Consider the following 22782-nt stretch of genomic DNA (forward strand, 5'->3'; position numbering starts at 1 on the left):
ACATTTGACTGTACAAGTTGTGCAAATTTTTTCAACTTCATTGAATGAGATTTAAAGCACATTTTCATCATTATGTTATATTGGTGGGAATGGTTGATGCAGTGTAGAAAAAGACCTTACAGCTACCATTTTAGTTATTCCGATTTGATGGAGACAATGACTGCAACTGCTTCAATGCAATTCTCCCGTGAACCAGCCAATTATGATGAGGTCTACATGCAGCAGAGTATGCTCTTTTCTGATAGTTTGAAGGTGATTTATTGTTACTTTTATAATTCTTTGATGTTCATCTATTTGGTGGTCCTTACTATTCAGTAGAATTTCATTGCTGATTTAATCGTATACTAGTCAAATAAATGCTTACATTGATTTTGTGATGATGGCGGATCCATTGTAAATTGGTTTAATTGTAAATGAATTATGAATTCGTGTGAAACTAGTGCGATAATTTATATTTATCAAAGGTTGATTATGAATTGTTGTGAAATTGCATTGCGGTGAAGACCTCTCTTCTCAGCTTGTTTATCCTGTTCATGTGTATGAAAGTGCGGATCCAGGAATTTAGTCTAGGGGTTGAAACTAGTTTAGTACAAATGTTTGATATTTCTTTATCTAACGGGAGTCAATTACCCCTACTCTTGCTCTCCACAGTTGCTCCTGTGTTTGTTACTGTTAACGGACAATGTCCATTTGAGTTCTTTCTGGTTTGAGGAGGAAAGAAGAAAAGCTTGCATTTGGATTGAAATTTTTGGAATCGAAGAATTCCATAACCATAGTATAAATACAATATAGCTGTTTAAATGTCTACCGTTTGACAATGTGTTTTGCAATGGCGTATCAGATATGTACTTTGCAGTTTTTTATTTTGGCCTGTCTTTGAAGTTTAGATACATAAATAGATATTTTTTTTCGCTTATTTCTGTAGGACTTGAAGAATCTTAGCAAACAACTGTACTCGGCAGCAGAATACTTTGAGTTGTCCTATACCAAGGATAACCAAAAGCATATGTGAGTTGTTATAATAGATTATTGAAGAGATCTATTTTGAGTCTTCCTTTAACATAATATCCGCTCCAACTCCAAGAAAGTTTTTTCTCAAGTTCTAGCCTCCCAAAATATTACTGATTATGTAGAGTGGTGAATACATTGAAAGATTATGCTATTAAAGCTCTTGTCAATACGGTGGATCATTTGGGCTCAGTGACATATAAGGTTAATGATTTGTTGGATGAAAAGGTTGATGAAGTTACTCGAACAGAGCTTCGTGTGTCTTGCATAGAGCAGGTGATGCAATTTTTCGTTACAGCTGCTACTATGTTGAAATTCTTGATTTTAGAATATTAACATCATATATTTGTAGTCTATAGCAGATATTTGTAGTCTATAAACCAGATATTCATTCTACTACCATTTACGTAATATTCTCTGGATTCTGTGAATTGAGATATAACATCTCCTAACATGCTAATTGTATAACTTGTGTATCCATCTTTTTTGCATAGATCTCCACTGATGTAGCATTTGTTTCGTGCTGAATCTTGAATGTTTTTATGCTATAATTTAGAGACTTCGGACATGCCAAGATTATATTGATCGGGAAGGTCTTTCACAGCAGTCGTTAGTGATCACAACTCCAAAGTACCACAAGAAGATACATCCTCCCGAGTAAATTATTATAATATACTACATGTTGGATTATTTTCGATTATAAAATGTTAAATAAATTTTCTTATGCATAAAATTTATTTCCTATTGTTTAGTGGGAGAGACTGTGGATGGAGCCATTCGCTCAAAGTCGAAATACCAAGGATGCAACCTGGATGATGGTGATAACTGGCCCCAATTCAAGAACGGTAGTTGTATCTCTCATTTCATGTCAATTTCGATGCATTGTGTTACCTTCCATCGTAATTTTTAGTTCTCACGAGATAATATAACTTGCAGCTATACGAGCAACGATTACGAAACCTCCACCAGCTGTAATCAGGTTAGTTATGTGCTCACCAAATCATCATCAATCAAGTTTTACCTCATCAAAATTTCATAGTTACTGGGGCCGATTCAACATGCGGCCTCTGGACAAAAGAAAAAATTTAAATTTATGTTTAATCAATTTTCTGAAATTCTATACTGAATCATGGTAATTCCCCCATCTAAATGGTCATTTACCCCCTCCTTGTATAAGGCCCCCGCCCTTCTCATTCACACAACTTTATGCTGTTTGCTTTCGCAGTAAAGGGCATTCAACGTTACCTTCTCCTAAACTTCCCCAAAGATTTGGAAGTTTTTCATTCTCCAACATGCCTGGTAAAGATTTGGGTTCATCACTACTTTCTATATCAATTGAAAGATTAGTCTTCATTTTCAAGAATTAATGGTGATGATCAGGCTTTTTTTTTTTTGGTTTGTTGTTACCAGAAAAAAGAACAGTATCACCGCACCGTTTCCACGTCTACGTACCGTTCCCTCTCGAGTAAGCCCCGCAACCCCAAAAAGTTCAAATCCAACCACCCCAAATCGTAGCCGATCACTACCCCAAACCCCTCTCTTGGAAGACAAACGTAACACGAACAAGATCCTTCTTCTCTTCATTGGTTTTATCTGCTCATTTATGATCTCGTATTAACGCTTGTGCTTCTTCTAATTGGTAAAATTTGCAGTATATCTCTGACCTCGGAAATCACTTCATGCGAATTCGCGTAGGAAAAGAAAGTACCAAAGAAAACGAACAGTATCCTAGCAAGAGCAAACGGCTGCTCAAATCGTTGCTCAGGATCGACGGAAATCAAGAAAGATGATACGTTGTATACTTATTTGGATGAATACTAATGGAAAAATGTGGGGGATGAAAAGAAATTATGCATGTATCAATTCAATCATCCTCTAATTAGCATTTTGCCATTCTTTTTACCTTTTCTTGGAGTTCCATTGGAAGAGTTGTATGATTTTTGTTTTCTTCATTAGCCTTCAGGTTCACATCTTGGTTTTGCAATATTTATTGTAATTGTAATTTATCCTAAAATAAATTTATAAATGTTAATGCAAGCATCACAAAATTTATGACTTTTGTGCGATGATTTTACGGATTTTTATTCGTAATTTTTCATAAATGATCTAAATAAAATATTTGTCTTATAAAATTAACTCGTGGGAACGTCTCACGAAAGTTTTTGTGGGAAAAAAAACTTTCGATGTACTGTTGAGTCTTCGTGGTGTGGTAGTATGTTTGGTCAATCCATTTGTGAGCTTTTTTATACATAATTTTAATATCGTTTGATTTACGTTAAATATTATACTTTCATTTTAACCAAGTTATATATATTGGAACATGCCAAACGATTTTGTACATAAGAATTTATGGAATACAAATAACATTTGTGATATTTTTGTCTCACATCTTAAAAATGAAATATTTAAAATAAGTTTATAATAGTTTACAATGGACTTTTATAGCAATTTGAGTTAATCATTTTCGTAAAGCGAGACAAATACGGAGTAGTTGCTACAGGGGCTCATTGTGCGCAGTCACGCAGGCGCGAGCCCGGGCTCGGAGCGTGACAAAATGATATCAGAGCCGGTCACCGGTATGGAACATCGAGAAATAAGTGCTATGCGGGGCAAAGTGTTACGTGCATGAGAGCCACCTCTTGAACATGCGGGGCAAAGTGCTATATGACGGGAGCCATCTCTTGAACCTGTAGGAGTCACCTCTAGATTATCGACGCTGGTGGATCGAGGGTTAGGCCGCGACGAGGACGTCGCGTTCTGAAGGAGGGGTGATTGTGATACCTTTGTCCCACATATTAAAAATGAAAGATTTAAAATGAGTTTAAAATGACTTACAATGGACTTGGATTAATCATTTTCGTAAAACGAACATGAATACAAAGTAGTTGCTATAGAGGCCCAGTGTGCAGTCACGCAGCCGCGAGCCCGGACTCGGGACGTGACAACATTAGCCATTTGCCACGGTTTAATCAAAATATATATTTTGTTTGATGGATAAAAATATATTTTAGGTGAGCTTAGAAATTCAAATAATTTATTGAGTATTTATTTCATATAAGTTGATGGCATCTTTAGTCTTTTAAAGCCAAATTTAAATTTAAATTTAAATTAGTGTTTTTATTTTTATTTTTTAAAAGGTTTATAGTCTGCTTAACAATATTCAAAATTATTTTTTGAAAAAAATATATCTCATTATGCAGCTATGCAAAATGTAATAATATTCTTGACTGGGCGAATGATTCCCTTAATTAGAAGAATAAATAAATATATTTCTTTTTTTTTTTTTTGTTTGGAATAGGATTCCACGGGCTGTAGCTTGTTTGGCTAAACTTGCTGGACAAACAAGCATAATAGAATATTCGTATGGTATATTACTCCTATTTATATGAATCAATACACATGCATATTATATGCTTTCACTTACAAAATCTCTCTTTATGCTTAGAGCTCCGCCGCCAGCTCTCGCCGCTCCTCCACATCAACGGTGGTGTTGTATCTACAAATTCAGGCGAGAGGAAGAGGAGACGAAATCCTGGGATGGATAAAAAAATATGTACATGCTAGCGTAAATATGTAAGTATATGTTACTGATCCTGGGTGATTATCTTTGTCAAGTTATATTTATGAGTTTTTCTACAAGAAAATTCTAATTCACTATCCCAAGTTATCTGATTTTTATAGTTTTTAGCATGACCGACCGAAGTCTTGTTCTACATGTAACTTGCACGTTTCTTTTTATATTTTTTGGTCATGAATTATCAATTTTAGCCATTTTTCGACAAAGCAGTGTGCCTCGTCTCGTCTCTTTAATTAACCAACGCATACCAACCCATTCACATGTAAGATTTGAACTCAATACGTCATATATTGGTTCACTGTTGTCACTGATTCAGAGATCCTTTGCCAAATTATACTTTATTATGATTTGCACGAGCTTCTAATCATATGTGAAACTGTCAAACTTAAATGTTGTTTGAAAATCTTCTGAATTGTTTGGAGCTAACGACAAATTTGTTTTCTTATTCTTCGAATTTGTGCATATTTATTAACATTTTATATGTTAAACAACTTATGAGTGATACTTTTGCGAAGGTACTGGGATGGTTCTTAATATGATTTTCCTGCTTATGAATCCACCAAGGTATAGTTTGATACACATGATAAGATAAACATGTGATATATAATATGAGGATAAGTTAAAGATAAATAAGATGTATGATATTATATTTAATGTTTGGTATGATTTTAATAAGAGTGATTAAATTTATATATTAGATTGTAATGACAAAATTAACTTTATCATAATAAATTTTATAATTTCAAAGTTGTTGCTTGAGTTCATATTTCTTATCTGTTCATTGCGCCGACAGCGCTTGCATGATTTAATTTTTTTTACCTAATTTATATATTATATAATATGATAATTGAGCACTTGATTTTGTGAGTCAACTCAAATATCAATTTTTAAGGTTAATCGAGTGATACTAATAATTTTATTGATATTTATAAAAATTATTTATATAATTATCTCGAATTCATTTATATAATTATCATATTATATAATATATAAAAATATTTATTTGATTTTAATTTTTACCTACTAGCATAGATTTATAAAAATCATTTATAAATTGAGGGCAATTAAGTCATTTGTAGTGTATTTTATCATTAAATTAAAATTATCACACCTAATAGAAGGGACATTTTATCCTTCTGAAAAATTATTTATCAAGGGCCTATGATATCATCATGGACTTTATAAAAAGGTACCAAACATGGAACATGGGATAAGGAGGATTATTTATTAATCCTTCCCTTATCTCATGTTCCACACTATGCCTAAGTTACTTAATTAACTTCAGAGGAAGGAAAAAAGACTAATTTACTAACTTCTCAGAAGATGATACAAGTAAACAATTAAACAAATTGACATTCCATTGAGATTTACTTAGATACATTGAGTTGATATTTATCAACATAATTTGATTAGAAAAAATCAGAAAAACGATACACGATTTTCATTCAAGATGGAGCCAGAAGTAGCAAGTTTTTGCTGTTGCAAGATTGGTCCACTTCCTTAAACCAGTGACTGAGATGCAACTCAGGATGAACATCAACCAGCCTTCTCATTGCTCTCATCCCAAAATTTAGCTTGCGTTAGATTTCTTGTCATCAGGTGAATTTTCCTCGTCCTGTAATAAACCGTCCCATTTCATAACATGATGAATCGAAACGTGTATGATTATTTTGTTACCAGCAGTAGAAAAAGGAGTTACCAGTAGATGAAGCTCTACCAGTAGAGGCTTATGTAAGGGCAGATCCAACTCTTACTGGTTTGAGGCTTCTTGCAGCTCTTCGGATGTACTCGAAACACTAATACAAAGAGACCGAAAAAATATATTAGGAAAATATGTATCTTCTCTGCACTTTCTACTATGACAGATGAATTGATTGCTCTCCATAGCAAGTTCCGAGAAGATTTGGAACCTGCAAAAAGTATACATTTTTAAGGATTCTTGATCTTTAATAAGAAAGGTAAATTCGTCTGTCGTTTATATGTTTTAGACCAGTGGTAGTGAAACCAAAAAATCATAACAGGGGCAATATTAAAAATTTTATGTTTCAAAAATTTAAAGAGGATGAATTATCATTTTTTGTTACAAGTATAGAAGAAAATCTACATGTATATAGGAAATTGTTAGGCGACTCGGAGACCACGCTTGCTGTGCCCCTGTCTGCCTCTGCCACTTATTTGGACGGGTGATAGTAAAGAGGTAGAAGTTATGCATGAATAACTTACTGTTGCTTTTACTTGAAAGATTTGTCCACTCGTGTAGACTTGTTGTATTTTCGGATGCCTTTATCAACTCGAGAAGAGCTTTATTGACCTGAACTTTCAACCAAAAGATACAATTTAAGCATCTTATCGATAATAGAGTTTCATATCGATTGAGTGTCATCTATGGATTCAGACAAAATATTTTGCGTGACAATATATGGATTAGCTTTTTCCTAGCTGAGATTAGCATGGTTACAGGTTTCTCACAAGGTTGCTTCGATTAGTCATACTTCATAGCCTAGTAATACTACATTCCTATCGACAACAAACTGTCATCACTACCTACCCGAATTGAGACACAGGATGTTAGGCAACAGTGGCGCAAGAGAAAAGTTCAAACCAAAACACTAGTCTTTTAAGTGGGAGTCTTTCATTGCTATATACCCACTCTACAATACCTTGTCATACCAACATGGGATATATTATAAATGATAATAATAGGGAGCAGAAATGTTACCTCTTCAGTTCTCTCGTGGCTCACGAGATGCCCGCCATCAAGTTCTACCATTCTTGCAGATGGATACAATTTCTCTGCAAGCCGTTTTGCATGGCACATTTGGGCAATAACATCATGTCTACACCATATGGAATAATTGTCAGTCAGTTGAGCAGAATTTTGTCCTCACTTTTTTTTCTAGAAACAAGTATTTAGCATTATTTAGCTACCTTCCATGAATTACTGATATAGGAAATCCGGAAGCACGTATAGATTCCAGTTCGGTTCTTGACATTTTATGCGTCCAGCAAGCGTTTAACTGACCTTCAAATCCATAATTTGACTGCATACCTGTTGATGATATGCCCTTTACATATTCCTGCAGAATGAAAGAATAATATAAATTGCAATTTCATTCTTATGTATAGGATTGCATTCAATTCAACAAGAAACGTGGAAAACTATAACCAAACTCTTGTACATTGCGTCCACAGTGATTTGAGTTAAAATCATGACAGTCAAAGTAAATTTTTTGAACGGCCTCAAAAACAGAAATTCACTCAGAAAGAAGAAAATACATTTAAGCTTCCAAGTACAAAGTGGTACATTGTCAGGTTTATGTACTCAAAATTTGCTTACAATCCTTACTTGGTATAAGATTAATCTTCTGGTCTTCTGTCCAACATACTCTTCCAGATATTCCTGCAAAGAAATGAAACATTAAATTCCAGTTGTCCAAACAACATATTGAAAAAAAACGACATTATCTATATACCTATAAAAGTGTGGATGAGGGCATTGTTTTCCAATTGTGCAATTACAAAATTAACCTTCTATACACACTTCAAGAATATAATGTAACTCCTATATTAATTAATTTTATCAAATAATTCATCTTTATACTACATTTAAATGTTTTATCCTTTTAATTTAATATCTACTTTTTTTTCCAATGATTTATTGTAATTTTGTAATTATATTTTTAATACAATTTCTAATTAAGTAATAAAGTATAATATCATAAAAATATATATGAAAGTTTATTTCTTTTGTTATATTTCAAATTTTTTAATGGTTAAAATAGTACCAATAATTTAAAATCTATATTTATTTCTTCTGTTATATTTCAAATTTTAATGGTAAAGATCAAATTAATAGTTTAAAATCTATATTTAATAATTATTATATGATTTTATTTGATATTTACCATATAATCTTATTTGAATGTGCATTTTTTTACATATGTTGATTTATTTATTATTTTAAAACTTATTTAACAAGAAATTAATAGTCATCAATGTTATTATACGTAAAATTGATATATAGAATTTATTATCCATGATATAGAATTGTAAAAATAAAAAGTAAAAAAATTCTTTAGGAGGTTAAATTAAATATTATGAGTTATATTTTACTATCAATATTACTATTTCATTTGTTTTAATATTTATGAGTTAGCCACAGTGATTTTAAATTAATAATTATTTGTCTTTAGTATGTTTCGCTATTATAGATTATGATTTATACATTGATATAATCCATAATTTGGTTGATTTTTAGGTTATTATGTTTTATATGTGGTGTTTGAATATATAATTTTTAAAAAAAAATTTGTTTCAGTTCATTTTGTTCTATATATTATTTTCATTACAATTTATTATATAACATAAAATCAACTGATTGAATTTTAATTTGGGAAACAATTTTGAAAGTAAGTTATATAAGTTCTTATAAATCGTCTAATATGATAAGAAATTAAGCCCAGATAAATAACAAAATGATTCAAATTGTTTTTTAGAAAATCAATTTTTTTTTTAATTTTTATAATATAATTGATATTACGTGCGAAGCACGTGCATCATGCTAGTTAATTAAAATACGACGTGTATAGAAAAATTATACTATATAACCTGTGAGTAATGTGTATCTAAATCAACAGCAGCTCTCTGCTCAGGAGTTTTTGCCCTCAGAAAACGAAGTGCAATCGACATACTTTGGCGATCAATCTGTAAAGGTAAGAATTATTTTGACATCTAACACAAATACACCAGTTCATATGATGCACTACATAAAATTCTCAGAAATCAGTATCGACCAAAACCCTTTCACAGCTATCAACAATACATCATCATTTGTGTTCATTTCAAAACATTCAAACGAGTACACCGCTACGATTTTCACAAAAAAAAAAAAAAAAAAAAAACCACATCACATATGTTAATAGGCATAGACTGTTGATTAAATCTAAGGCTGTCGCAATCACTTTCACGAAGCATAAAAAATTCAAACATGAAATCATAGTCTCTGATACCATCTTAGTCATTATTTCTCTCTAAAGGTTGAGAACACTGGAGATGATCTAATAATAATTTTATAATTAAACAAAACACAATGAAGTCAACGGCCGGCGATCATGTAAATCTTGCAAAAATTTCAAACTCAAATCGTTAGAAGCAAAAGAGATCAGATCCTACGAGGAGGCATACCTTTGGTATACATTCATAACCTCCACCGGTTACATTTAGTAGAGCCAAAGATAAAACTCTTTCAGGTACCATCGAAGCCAATTTACAAGCAATCATAGCTCCTGCATCATAGAAATAAATGAGCTCATATTGACCAAGAAAGCCACTTGATGCAGAGTTTTGATTCCACAGAGGTAGATTTAATATTCCGGGAACATATTCAGTAATAAAAACAACAGAAACATTGTGGAACTCTCCGCTTTAAGCACTCAAAACCTATGCAGGAGATGCAAACGAACCCATAAGAAGAAAACTTATTTTTTTTTCACATCAGAACTCGAGCTCGATTTTAATTAGGTTCCTGCTCAACTCAAAACTCGAAAAACATTTGGGCTTAAATAATGGTCTGAATTCGAGTTGGATCATCAAACTCTATTCGAACAGTTGTTTCATTTGAATTTTTTTTTTAAAAAAAAATCAACAACTATCTCAACGATTGCGGCCTATAAAAGAATAAATCTCGAAGTCGACTTGAAATATATTCGTAGATGATCAAGGTTGACTCAACAACTTTGAATATTAAGAATTCAGTCAATCAAATAACATAAGAGAGAACTTTTTCAAGTGCTCTGATCGACATGATTTGACTTGATCTTTAATGAGAAATCGAATTTCATTACTTCAAAAATGTTCAATATGAAAACCAAACCACTAAACTCATACCTCTAAAGAGAAGAACTTGGTCAAAAAAATGCCAGCTTAAAAACTGAAAAGTCAAGAACTCACCCATTGAATGGCCAAAAACATGAGCTTTTTTCCAACCCAAGTGATCCATTAAAGCTATTGCATCTCTTGCCATAATTTTGGTCCTGTTAAATTACACTTATCCTCTTCAATAACACTAAATAGTTGCAAAGATACAACTCACAAGATTTAAACCGAGTATTAATTACTCAAGTGGGTGTGGGTCACACATAAAAATGCAATCTTGAAAAAAAAAATTCAACGATCTTTTCCATTTTCCCACCAATTCATAAAAGATAAATTAGCACCGAAAAATAGAAAATAAAACATAAAGTTGGAATTCAAAGTATACGGATATCAATTAAAAGTTAAAACAATAAAAAGTAAAAAAATAGCTAAACTTTCATATCTAACATTGCAAGCAAATTACTAAATATCCTCAACTAAAGCTAAGATTTATAAATGAATAAAGTATATTACGTATATTGAGATTTTTTGCTGGGAATGGAGCTCCGACCCATTCCACGATTATCAAACGCGCAAACTTCCACGCCAGAACCGCCGCTGCCGCAGCTCTCATTGCCCTGATCTCCGTCCGCCGATTCACTACCGTTCGGGTATGGTCGTTCCGACCAGAACCTTTATCTGTGGGTCCCATGAATCGTGGGTCGCAGCTAATCCTAAAGTCCACAAAAAAGATCAAAATATGAAAAATCAGCGAACAGGTAAAATTAAATCCAAAACCCATATTAAAAAACGTTGAAATAAAACAAAATTATTTGAAATAGCATATCGAGATTCTCCGTAAAAAATCCGGGCGAATGCGTTACCGATGATCATAAGAACTTTGACGGGTCCTCCACCATAGATTCTGTAAAAAATATTGATTGCATTTTCGCTGCTCGTTGCTCCGCCGACCCTGCAGAACTGCATTTTTTTCTTTTCTCCTTTGATTGTTTTCGGGGTGCTAATGGGTTTGATTCAGAGGATTTTGGAGAGAGGAATGGATGAAACGAGAAAGATAAGAGATTCACAAGCTGTCGGATTATATATATATATATATATATATATATATATATACACACACACACACACATACATGCGCGTGTGAACAAGTTTTGAGTTCGGTCATCCATCTATTACGATTCTAATTTATTATTTATTTAATTTTAAATATTGAAGAAAATAGAAAATTTGTGACTGAGAGAACAAGGTGTGTGATTTTTTTATTTTTATGTTAATTTATTTAACTACTTTAAATTTAAATTCTATTTAAAACTTGAAGAAATTGTATGTCCTTAACTAATTTGCTACATTAGATAAAGAATATGAATAATCATGTTGCTCCCGGTGATGATTTTTGTAGTTCATTAACTTGTCCAAATTTGAAATTTAGTCAATTGACTTGTCAAATTTTGGTTGTGGTGTACTATTTTTAATTTTTGCCTATTTTAGTTCAATTGCTGACCATAAGCTATAACTGTTAGTTAAGACGCAATTTTAGGAGTGCATAATGCATTTACTTAAGTGCTAATTGGTCGGACTGTTATGCTCATGAGTATGGAGAAGTGCGCGTTTATGTGTTAGTGTTATATCATATCTCTTATAGATTAGTCTTACCCTTTAGCTATCGTTGACATTGTCCTTAGTAGAAACAATATTAATCGTTAAAATATGGTGTCACTCTTTTACGGCTCACCTAATCAATTAGATCAAGCGGCGCAATGCTAATAGCTTAATGAACGAAAATTTTCCAGAAAACCATTCATCCTAATATTATTATCACTCGTATACGTTTAACATAACAGTATTGTTATCTTAAAATATTCTGATACATCTTATATACGAGATATTAAAAGGTGATTTTTCTTTTTCGTTATTGAGAAATTATTTATTGGCTCGTTTTTTATGTAAAATTTGTGGTTTTCACATTTTGAAATCTTAGCATTGAAAAAAATGGCAGATAAAAAGAGTGGTGGTAGTTGCCCCTGTCCATGGTCGGTTTTCTTTTGAATTTTTTTTCCAAAAAACCTTTCAATATGCTATGATATAAATTAAACAATATCTATTATCTGAATTTCAATTAACCAAAAAAATATTTTTCATTCCCATATATATATATATATATATTATAATATATAAATAAAAAACTTGTGTAAAACGGTCTCACGAGTCATATTTTATGAGACGTATCTCTTATTTGAGCGATCCATGAAAAATTATTACTTTTTATGATAAGAGTATTACTTTTTATTTGTTAATATCGATAGGATTGACCCATCTCACAGATAAAGAATTGTGAGATCGTCTCACAAGAGACCTATATATATATATATACTACAAATAATGCACGTGCGTTGCACGTGAGAAACATATGTTGAAGTAATTAGAATTTGAAATAAAATTAGTTAACTCAACAAAAGATAATGATAATAGTATTGTAAATTTTGACAATTCGTGTTAATTAGCATATGTAACTAATTTGGAAAAAAACATATTTTTTTAATTTTAAAAAAAGATTTGGACTACTAAAATTTTTCTCATATAGTTTTTATCATATTTTTTCTTTTGTTATTTGTAATATTATCTCAATAATGCATATATTTTATTATAATATTCCATTATTACAATCTTTTTTTTGACAATCAATGATATGCAATTTTTTATTCACAATGTTGTTTGATTATTATTCTTTTTCGTGTAAATTGAAAACAATTTCACCTTTAATTTATTAGACAGTTATACTTGATAACATATAAACTACACATTATTATTAGGGGTGAGCAAAATTTCGGTTAAACCGAATTAACCGACCGAACCGAGTCAATTCAAAAATTCGGTTCATTTATTTCGAAAATTCATTTTTTAAATTAAAAAAATTCGGTTATATCGGTTAATTCGGTTTGGTTACGGTTTTCAAAATTTTGAAATCGACTAACCGAATTAACCGATATAATAAATATTATTCTTTAATAAATTTTTATTATTTATCAATTTTGATATATATTTTAATTTTTAATTTTAAAATCAGCCCTAATTCTAAATAAAAACTTGTTATGTATGTGATTTTATGTGTTTATGCATTTGTGTAGACTATAGTGTTCAAAAAAATTACATACATAACTAAATTTAAATCACAATTTTTTTAAAAACTAATCGGTTAATTCGTTTACCAACCGAATTAACCGATTTTAATTCGATTCGATTTTAGTCGGTTATGAAAATTAATTCGGTCGGTTCGGTTATTTCTAAATATTTCGGTTCGATCCGGTTATGACTAATTCGGTTCGGTAGGTAACAGAACCGACCGAATGCTCACCCCTAATGATTATAACAATCTATCATCGCATAAAAAGTATTGATGAATTGATTTAAAAAAATATTGATTAAATATTGTCATTTTTTTGCAATTTATAATAATAATATTTTTGACAATAAGTCATCTTTTTACTGACTCTTATGACACTTATTTTAATATTTCATATTAAATTATAAGTATAATTAATACAATCAAATTACTAATGGCATATTGGTATTACCTCCAGAAAAATAATATATTTAATTTTCTAATTGTTTAAATATATTAACGGGAACATTTGTGTATCCTTATCTTGAGAAATTCATTGCATTTATAAATTTTGAACGGTAAATATAACTTTATAGTATACATTTAATTTGAAAATTGAATTCATTGGATGACAAACACTTCTTTCATTTTTATTTTTTTGTGTAACCCAAAAGAGTTAATATTTTTTCTCTTTTATCTTCTCCAACTCACTGTAAAAAGTTATAAATAAATACTCATATCTAGAAAAATATTTTTATTTATGGTTTTTCTTGTCTATATATTTGTTATATATGAACATATATTATACTTCATTGTCTTAAATGTCATATATTTTTACTATATAATTTGTGTACATTGAAGATGAATAAGTTCATTTTGTAGTTTTTTATTACATGGACTTAGGTTGATATATTAATATGTCATATACATAGATATAAGAATTTTCAAATTCAAATTATTCATAATGATTTTTCATAACAAAGGCCAACTCAAAATAATAAAAATTAGGATTCATAATTATTTTAAATATGATATAAAAATAATATGTGGAAACTTTTTTTGACATTTAGTTGCAAAATACAGTGATAAATGCATGTAAGTGCACTATTTCATTGTGACAATTATAACTTTATTTAAATATCTTATTTCTCACTCAATGATCAAAATTTGTATATTTCTTATTTTGATTATCGACAAATCCAATATTTCATTTAAATGTTTTTGTTAATAGTATTTACACGAGTTTTATTGTATATTTATCCAATTTGAAAGGGATAAATTATAATTCAATATATAATAATATTTGAAAATTGTAAAGAATTTTAAAAATCGAGTAACATGTAAGGGATTATCAATTCAAAACTAAAAGTTGATGCAACATGTTTCTTCTAGCTTTACAATCGAATAATATAGGATCGAACGTTTGTCGCTTTACCAAAAGCTATAACTGATGGTAATTATGCAAGTCAAATCTTTAAATCATACAACAGCTCAAGCGCCTACCCATCGTGGACAATTATTATACCAAACAATATATCTCCTAATAATTGCATCAATTGCAATCAATGAAAATCAAAGTCGCGATCTTGACTCTGATAACAATTGTAGGCTCAAGCGTATACTGTTTTATCAAAACCTATAGATTATGGTAACAGTGCAAATCAAATATTTTAAATACTACAACAACTCAAGCACAATATTTCATTTACTCTACCCAACATGATCAATTATTGTACCCAACAAATAATAACCTTTTACTATATAATGTTGACAAAATCTCGAAATCCAAATTGAAAGTTGAATTAATACATTTATATTCATCATTAAATTTTACTATTTAATTTTAATAGATTTAACATGCTTATCCACTAAAAATATTGAAAGAATTATTTATACAATTTAATAAAAAAGTCAAAGTACATCATTTTCTGATTTCGAATAACGATCACATTATTATTACGTTACAATGATAAATAAATTATTATTTTTAGTTTATCATCATAATCTTTACCTCAATAAACACATTTTCGAATGTAGGATGTTAATTTTAATATTGACATTAGATAATTATAGTATTAATTCTAACATTTTTTTTTATTCTTCTCAATATATTACTTTTTCTATCTTCAAATATATTAATCTATTTATTATTGTATACAAAGTATAAAAATTATTGGTTAATTGATCATATTTAAAATTAGATGTTTAGAAAAAATTCTAATATATCTTTAAAGAACAATAGATGATGAAAATAAATTTGAAATCAAGAGAAAAATTAAGAAAATGTAGAATACTATAGTGCATAAACTTTCGCTTTGTACAGTGACAAAACATAAGGTGAGACCAAGTGAGATACTTATATATATGAGTCTCATTGCAGTGTGACTCATTCAAACATTAACTTTTTATCTTTTTAAGTACATAGTGGCCTCCACTCTCACCGACTTCAATATTAAGAAGTCGAAATTAGTAGTTTATAGTTAATAGACAATTATTTAGTTTTTATTTTCGTTCTTTTGATTAATTGTGTATTTTTTTTATGTTCTACCTAATTCATTTTTAGAATTTTTATTGAATTGTTATAATCATGATTAGAAGTGTTGCACACAAACAATATAAAATTAATATATTTTAAAATGTTAATATTGAAGTGTCGAATAAATGTATTAAATCATTATTTAATAACTTTTAGAAAAACAATATACATCATGATTCAGATTTAAAGATTAACATACAAATAAAGAATTACGATGAATATCTTATAAAATAAATGGAGTTAGCCCAAAAAAATTAAATATGATTATTGTAAATGAATTTTTCTTACTTAATTAGAAAATTTTCAACAAATGTGTTGAATTAATTAGAATGTTTTCAATATAGAATGTCGATAAATTTTTTTCCATGTGAGTTAGTGATTGAGTCCTTACGAACATTTAAAAAAATGTGTCTTTAGTTATAGTAACAGTGTCTTGTAATTTAAAATATTAAATTAAACAAATTAGCAAGACAAAAAATTAATTAGGAAATTCAAGAATACGTGATTACTCAATTAGTTTAATTGACACGTTCTTTAGTTTGCTGATTTAATAGTTGTTAAATCCACAATAACTGAGTTTGGCAAGAATTCTTGTAGAATAAAATACAGTTATAGTAAGTTACTTGATTGTATATGTAATAAAATTTTGTATATTTCATATATGTTTGATTTATTTTATTTATAAAATTGAAATTTTATATATTACGATATAAGATTTGTTATACATCTTAACATCGATAAATTCACTAAAAATTTATATATTAATTTCTGCTACCATTTAATTTTGGTTTCGCCTCAGACTTTTGTGTATTCGTTTGTTTGAATTTATTATTCCTCATTTTACCAAGACCCATAATATGTCAAACATTAAAGTGAATATTAATTTAAAGAGATGATAATATTTATATATTGTAATAAACATATTTACCCCTTACGATACTGATAAAACTAATTTAAAAATAATATGTTGATAATAAACATATTTACCCCTTACGATACTGATAAAACTAATTTAAAAATAATATGTTGACGAACATATTGTCATGAATATAAAAATACAACTCAAATGTCAACTTTGACATTCAATTTTGAGTGACTGCCAAAATGTCTTAACAACCCACAATTTTTAGACAAGATAATAACATCACAATTTTGAAATAAAACTGATATTTTTCATTTTATATCAAGATTTCATGATTGAAATTCGATAATATTAGATATACAGATATTTAATATAAACTCGTGCGAGCTCATTTTGGCTCACCTTTAAATGAGAGCTCATTTTGGCTCACCTTTAAATGAGTCGACAAAATTTCAACCCAACTCACTTAAATTATTTTGCGGTGCAGGCCAAACTGACAGACCCAACCCAAATTGACGCATCAAATCCCAACGATCTTTTACCATATTTTATTTAAATAATTTATAAATATAAATCACAAAAAAGTATCTGTTGCAAAAAATTTTAATTTGAACACATAAATTCTAGCTAACTGTCACACGAGGACATGGGAAAAAATTAATAAGACACCAAAGAAAATTCACAATTCGATAATGAGTTATTTCTAAACTTTAATTAATTTAATTTACATAATGAAAAGATAAATAAAAATCTAAATCATTGGATTAAAAATAACATATTATAATGTGGGTAGACATAAAAAATTAAATACTAATAATCACACATATTTAAAATATGAATAAGGAGAAAGAAAAGACACATTTTAATAAAGTCATAATAATTAATAAGGGTGTGATATCTATTATATATAATAGATAATAAAGTCACAATTAATAAGGGTAAGGGTGTCAAATAAAGTCACAATATATAATAAAGTCATAATAATTAATAAGGACGTGAAAGTATTCACAATTGAAATGACATATTTATATATACTAGTTAAAGACACGTGCGACGCACGTGAAAATACATTTCTATTATCAATAATTGTTGTTAAATAAATGAGATCAGAAGAGATTAATTTACAAAAAATTATATATTAATGATTTCATTCTATATTAGTCGATAGACAATGAATCATGCTACATGTGCAACCAAATTTGTACAATAATTCTTACAATTCAAAAAAATCAATACAGAAATTTCATTTATTAAAATCTCATTATAAATTAAATATAAAATTTCATTAGATAATAACAAAATCTCACGATATAATTTTTGTAAATATCGCAGTACGATATATTGGTTGTACCTTTAGCATTATCCGTAGGAAATTCAATGTAATATAATTTGTACTACATGTATTATAAAATGAGTGCAAAAGATATTTGTTTAAAAATTTTATGTGTTATAAATCTAAGGTTATTCTTGAATGGAAGGATTTCAAATTCATGGATTTCAATACATTCAAATGTATTTTTGTTATTTTAGAGAAGTAACATCATAAACTTCAAATCCACTCATTTCATGTTTATATAGTAGTATTTCATGTTAATTATGATATTTTTCAAGTCCACCCAATAATAATGTTATTTGAAATTTATTTTACTTTATATAAATAATAATATGTAAATAAGTAATGTGTAGATTCAAGATTTGATATATTGTTTTATTGTTAACAATAAAATTATAATTATAATCCATAAATTTGAAATCAATTTATCCAAATGCAATCTAAATAAATTAATAATTGTTAAAAAACATAGTAGTAATAAATATTATAATTTTGTATAAATTAGACATTGGAGAAAATATAATATAAAATTGATATCACAATAGTTATTAAAATTAAATTTGAGAGAAGAAAAAAGTATAATACATAACGTTGCCCACTTATTTTACCACGTATTATTGATTTATGAAAAATAAAAATATAATATAGATAATATATTTTAAACCTTAAATTAATTATTGCGTCAAATGTTTTTTTCTTTTATATTTTCAATTTATATTGCTTTTATTATTATTTTTTTTGTCACCAGTTTTTCTACTCTGTGAAAAAAAAATATTCTCGTCATCTTCATTAGCAAATCTTATGAGAAGAAATGTATATTCTTCTCTATTTGATGTCTCTACAAATCTTCACACAAATTAAGTGTTTTGTAGGAAAAAAAAGTTTGTTTCATCAAGCAAATAAAACCAAAGAATTTTGTTATTTTAGTATTCTACAAATTATATTTATTTTTTGTAAATATTTTAACTTAATATACAAGCAAATAAAATCAATGAATTTCGGTTATTCTATCTTCTAGACAATTGACAAAATATGATTTAATTAATATTTTATTATATTTATCAAAAAGTGTTCAACTCTTATTGATATAACATATTTATGCAATATGTTATTTAAATACAAAAATTCAAAATTACGATAACATTTTTTTTTATATTTCATACTATATTATTGCAAGTATTAAATTTGTATATATTAATTTTTTTTCTGAGAAACTTCTTGTATATATAACTCATTCGAAAGATTATAGATTTACAAAATAAAACAAATCATATTCGATTTAATATTTTGTGAAAAATATATGTTCACTTCATCTACAAACAAATAAAAACAAATAAATTTGACCTTTCTGGTAATCAATCATAACTCATAAGGAGAAATATTGGGCAATAATGAATAATTTTTGTAAAAATTTATTCATAATAATTTAAAAAATTACCTTCAAAGATATGTCATTTCAGATTACATAAATCTATAATTGATTTACTTATATCCATCATTTATAAAACACATCTTCGTCAATTGCAAGATCATCAAATAAGTAATTGTTATAGTTTCCGATCTTTACAAATACAGAAAATAATTAAAATTAGTAAAACTGTATGTATTCAGTCATATATTGTTAAATTTTAATAATAAACTAAGGCTTTGAAAAATATAAGTTGGATTTTTTTATAAAGAAAAATAGATAGAATAAATACTCAGGAAATATTTATAAGGTCATCTTTCTTCTATATCCAATAATGCTTTGTATCATTTTTGTAAAATGTAATTAACCGTCGAACCTTCTTCATAACAACAACCCACATTATTTAATCATTTGGTTTCATTATTTTAATTCGTCGTTTTAAATTAATTATTCTCAATTAATGCAAAATAGAGGATATTTAATATCATGTCTTTACACAAATTATGATTTTTGTGGAAAAAATTCGCAATATTTACAACCAAATAAAACAAAAGAATTTTGGTATTTCAATATTGTACAAACTAATTTTATTGAGAAAAAATTATTTTCGCTTCATCTATAAACAAATAAAACCCATGATTTTTTGTATTTCAATATTCTCAAATTAATATTTTGCGGAAAAAATATGTCCAATTCATCTACAAGAAAATATAAACCAAAGAATTTTGGAGTTTCAATTTTCTTGACAACTTGACCCTTGCCTAGCATACGTAGATTGATAATCTTGACATCATCATAATAATTGATTTTACAAAAACCTCCTCACCAAATTAAAGATAAATTTCTTGCACATATAAAATCATTCAAAAGAATATAAATCTACAAAATAAAATAAATCACATTCAAACAAATATTTTTGTAAAAAACATTTGTTCACTTCATCTACAAGTAAATAAAAACCAAATAACTTTGACTTTGTCTATGGAGAAGTAGTGTGTATTGCTAATGAATAAATTTTATAAAAATTTATTTATCATAATTTTAGAAATTTACATTCAAAGATATATATTTTAATGTTACAAAAACTATAACTGATTTGTCAATATATATCTCTTATAAAAATAATCATTCGTTAATTGCAAGAATCTCTCATAAAATAATTGTTATAGTTTATAGCCTTTAAAAAGAGGAAAATATAGTTAAAATTAATACAAATATATTATTCAATCTTATATCGTTAAATTTTCATAATGAACCAATGCTTTGAACAATATTAGTTGACTTTCTTTTTGATAAAGAAATATAGATAAAATAAATATCAATAAAATATTTATTAGGATTATCTATATTTATATCTGATAATTCTTGTATCATTTCGTAAATGTAATTAAATATCGAACCTTCTTCATGACACCAACCTTGTTAAAACAAAAACAAAATTAGTTTAATTATTTGACTTCAATAGTTTAATTCTTCTTTTTAAAATAATTAATCTTAATGAACGTAAAATAAAAGATATTTAACATCATATCGTTATACAAATTAAGTTTTCGTGGAAAAAATATTTTCACTTTATTTACAAGAAAATAAAACAAACGAATTTTGTTATTTTAATCTTCTGCAAATTAATTTTTTTGTGAAAAAATCTACAAATTAAGTTTTTTGTGAAAAAATTCTTTTTCACTTCATCTATAAGCAAATAAAACCAATATATTTTGGTATTTCAATCTTTTCAAATTAATATTTTTTGTGAAAAAAGTTTGTTCAATTCATCTACAAGAAAAAAAATCAAAGAATTTTAAAGTTTCAGCTTTTTTGGCAATTTGATCATTATCTAACATAAATGTAGTTTGACAATTTTGTCCCTATCATAATAACTGATTTGACAAAAGCATACTCAATTCCTCACTAAATTTTTCCTGTATGTACAAACTAAGGGCAAAGTTGACATTACACAATAGAAAAACTTTGACCTTGATTCACACTTTTATAATATAAAATAATAATAATAATAATAATAATAATAATTGTATAGATTTGATCATTATCTAACATAAATGTAGTTTGACAATTTTGTCCTTATCATAATAACTGATTTGACAAAAACATACTCACTAAATTTTTCCTGTATGTACAAACTAAGGATAAAGTTGACATTACACAATAGAAAAACTTTGACCTTGATTCACACTTTTATAATATAAAATAATAATAATAATAATAATTGTATAGATTTGATCATTATCTAACATAAATGTAGTTTGACAATTTTGTCCTTATCATAATAACTGATTTGACAAAAACATCCTCACTAAATTTTTCCTGTATGTACAAACTAAGGATAAAGTTGACATTACACAATAGAAAAACTTTGACCTTGATTCACACTTTTATAATATGTATAGATATATATATATAATAGATATACGTGTGTGTGTGGGTGAAAGGACAAAATTGAAAAATATATCAATAAAAAATTGGCATTTAAAATGGTCAACTTTGGGCAGCAGAGTCCAATTTTTTAACAATTAAGGAAGAAAGAGACGGAGGAAGCTAAGAACTAAAGGGTCGTTACGGGGAGTAATTGTTCTGACTTTGCTTGCACCTCGGTATACTCTTTTGTTGTTACTATTATTTTCGAAACATCCCTCAATTTAATTCAAAATTTTCCAACAGTAAATATCTTATATCAATAATTCATTAATCATTACTTGAAGTTCTAATTAAATTAAATGTTTAATAAAATTAAAAAAAATTATATAAATTATTATTAAAATTTTACACACATGCATAATTTATTATTATATATAATGATTTGTGGGAGAAAAAGATAACTTTCAGATTTAGTGGCCAAGAAGGGTTTGATAGATAGGAAGTGACGCGAAGGGGCTGAGTCACTTGTCTTACTCCTCTACCATCTTCGTCATACATGTGATTCTATAACAAATTGGGATGTATATATGTACATTTTGGGCAATGCCACGCCCGACAAAAAAAAGCGATTTTACCTTACCAGAGTTTTAGATAAACTTGAGAGGAAGAAAGTTTTATAAACGATAAAATATTTGGAATTTTTGCATAAAA

The 22782-nt window shown here is 28.0% G+C and overlaps 1 protein-coding gene and 1 pseudogene across 2 annotated transcripts; one reads left to right on the forward strand and one right to left on the reverse strand.

The window, feature by feature from the left end:
• The first annotated feature begins 24 nt into the window (after positions 1-24).
• Positions 25-2844, forward strand: LOC142531097 (protein ABIL2-like; annotated as a pseudogene).
• Positions 2845-5918: 3074 nt separating this feature from the next.
• Positions 5919-11481, reverse strand: LOC142531879 (uncharacterized). Of its 2 annotated transcripts, none has more exons than XM_075638148.1 (10): positions 11323-11481; positions 10973-11172; positions 9770-9870; positions 9194-9289; positions 7932-7985; positions 7514-7662; positions 7305-7422; positions 6809-6896; positions 6285-6495; positions 5919-6200 (listed from the first exon to the last, which is right to left on the reverse strand). In XM_075638148.1, exons 2-9 carry the CDS (start codon positions 11148-11150, stop codon positions 6299-6301), a joined length of 981 nt encoding a protein of 326 aa, XP_075494263.1. In that variant the 5' UTR covers positions 11151-11172; positions 11323-11481; the 3' UTR covers positions 5919-6200; positions 6285-6298. The 2 variants fall into 2 exon arrangements, with proteins under 2 accessions (XP_075494263.1, XP_075494264.1); XM_075638149.1 differs by lacking the exon at positions 11323-11481 and adding an exon at positions 10535-10617 and having other exon boundaries at positions 10973-11128.
• Between the last annotated feature and the right edge of the window lie 11301 nt (positions 11482-22782).

The sequence above is a fragment of the Primulina tabacum genome, chromosome 17 (assembly GCF_025594145.1).
Source record: "Primulina tabacum isolate GXHZ01 chromosome 17, ASM2559414v2, whole genome shotgun sequence".
Taxonomy (NCBI): domain Eukaryota; kingdom Viridiplantae; phylum Streptophyta; class Magnoliopsida; order Lamiales; family Gesneriaceae; genus Primulina; species Primulina tabacum.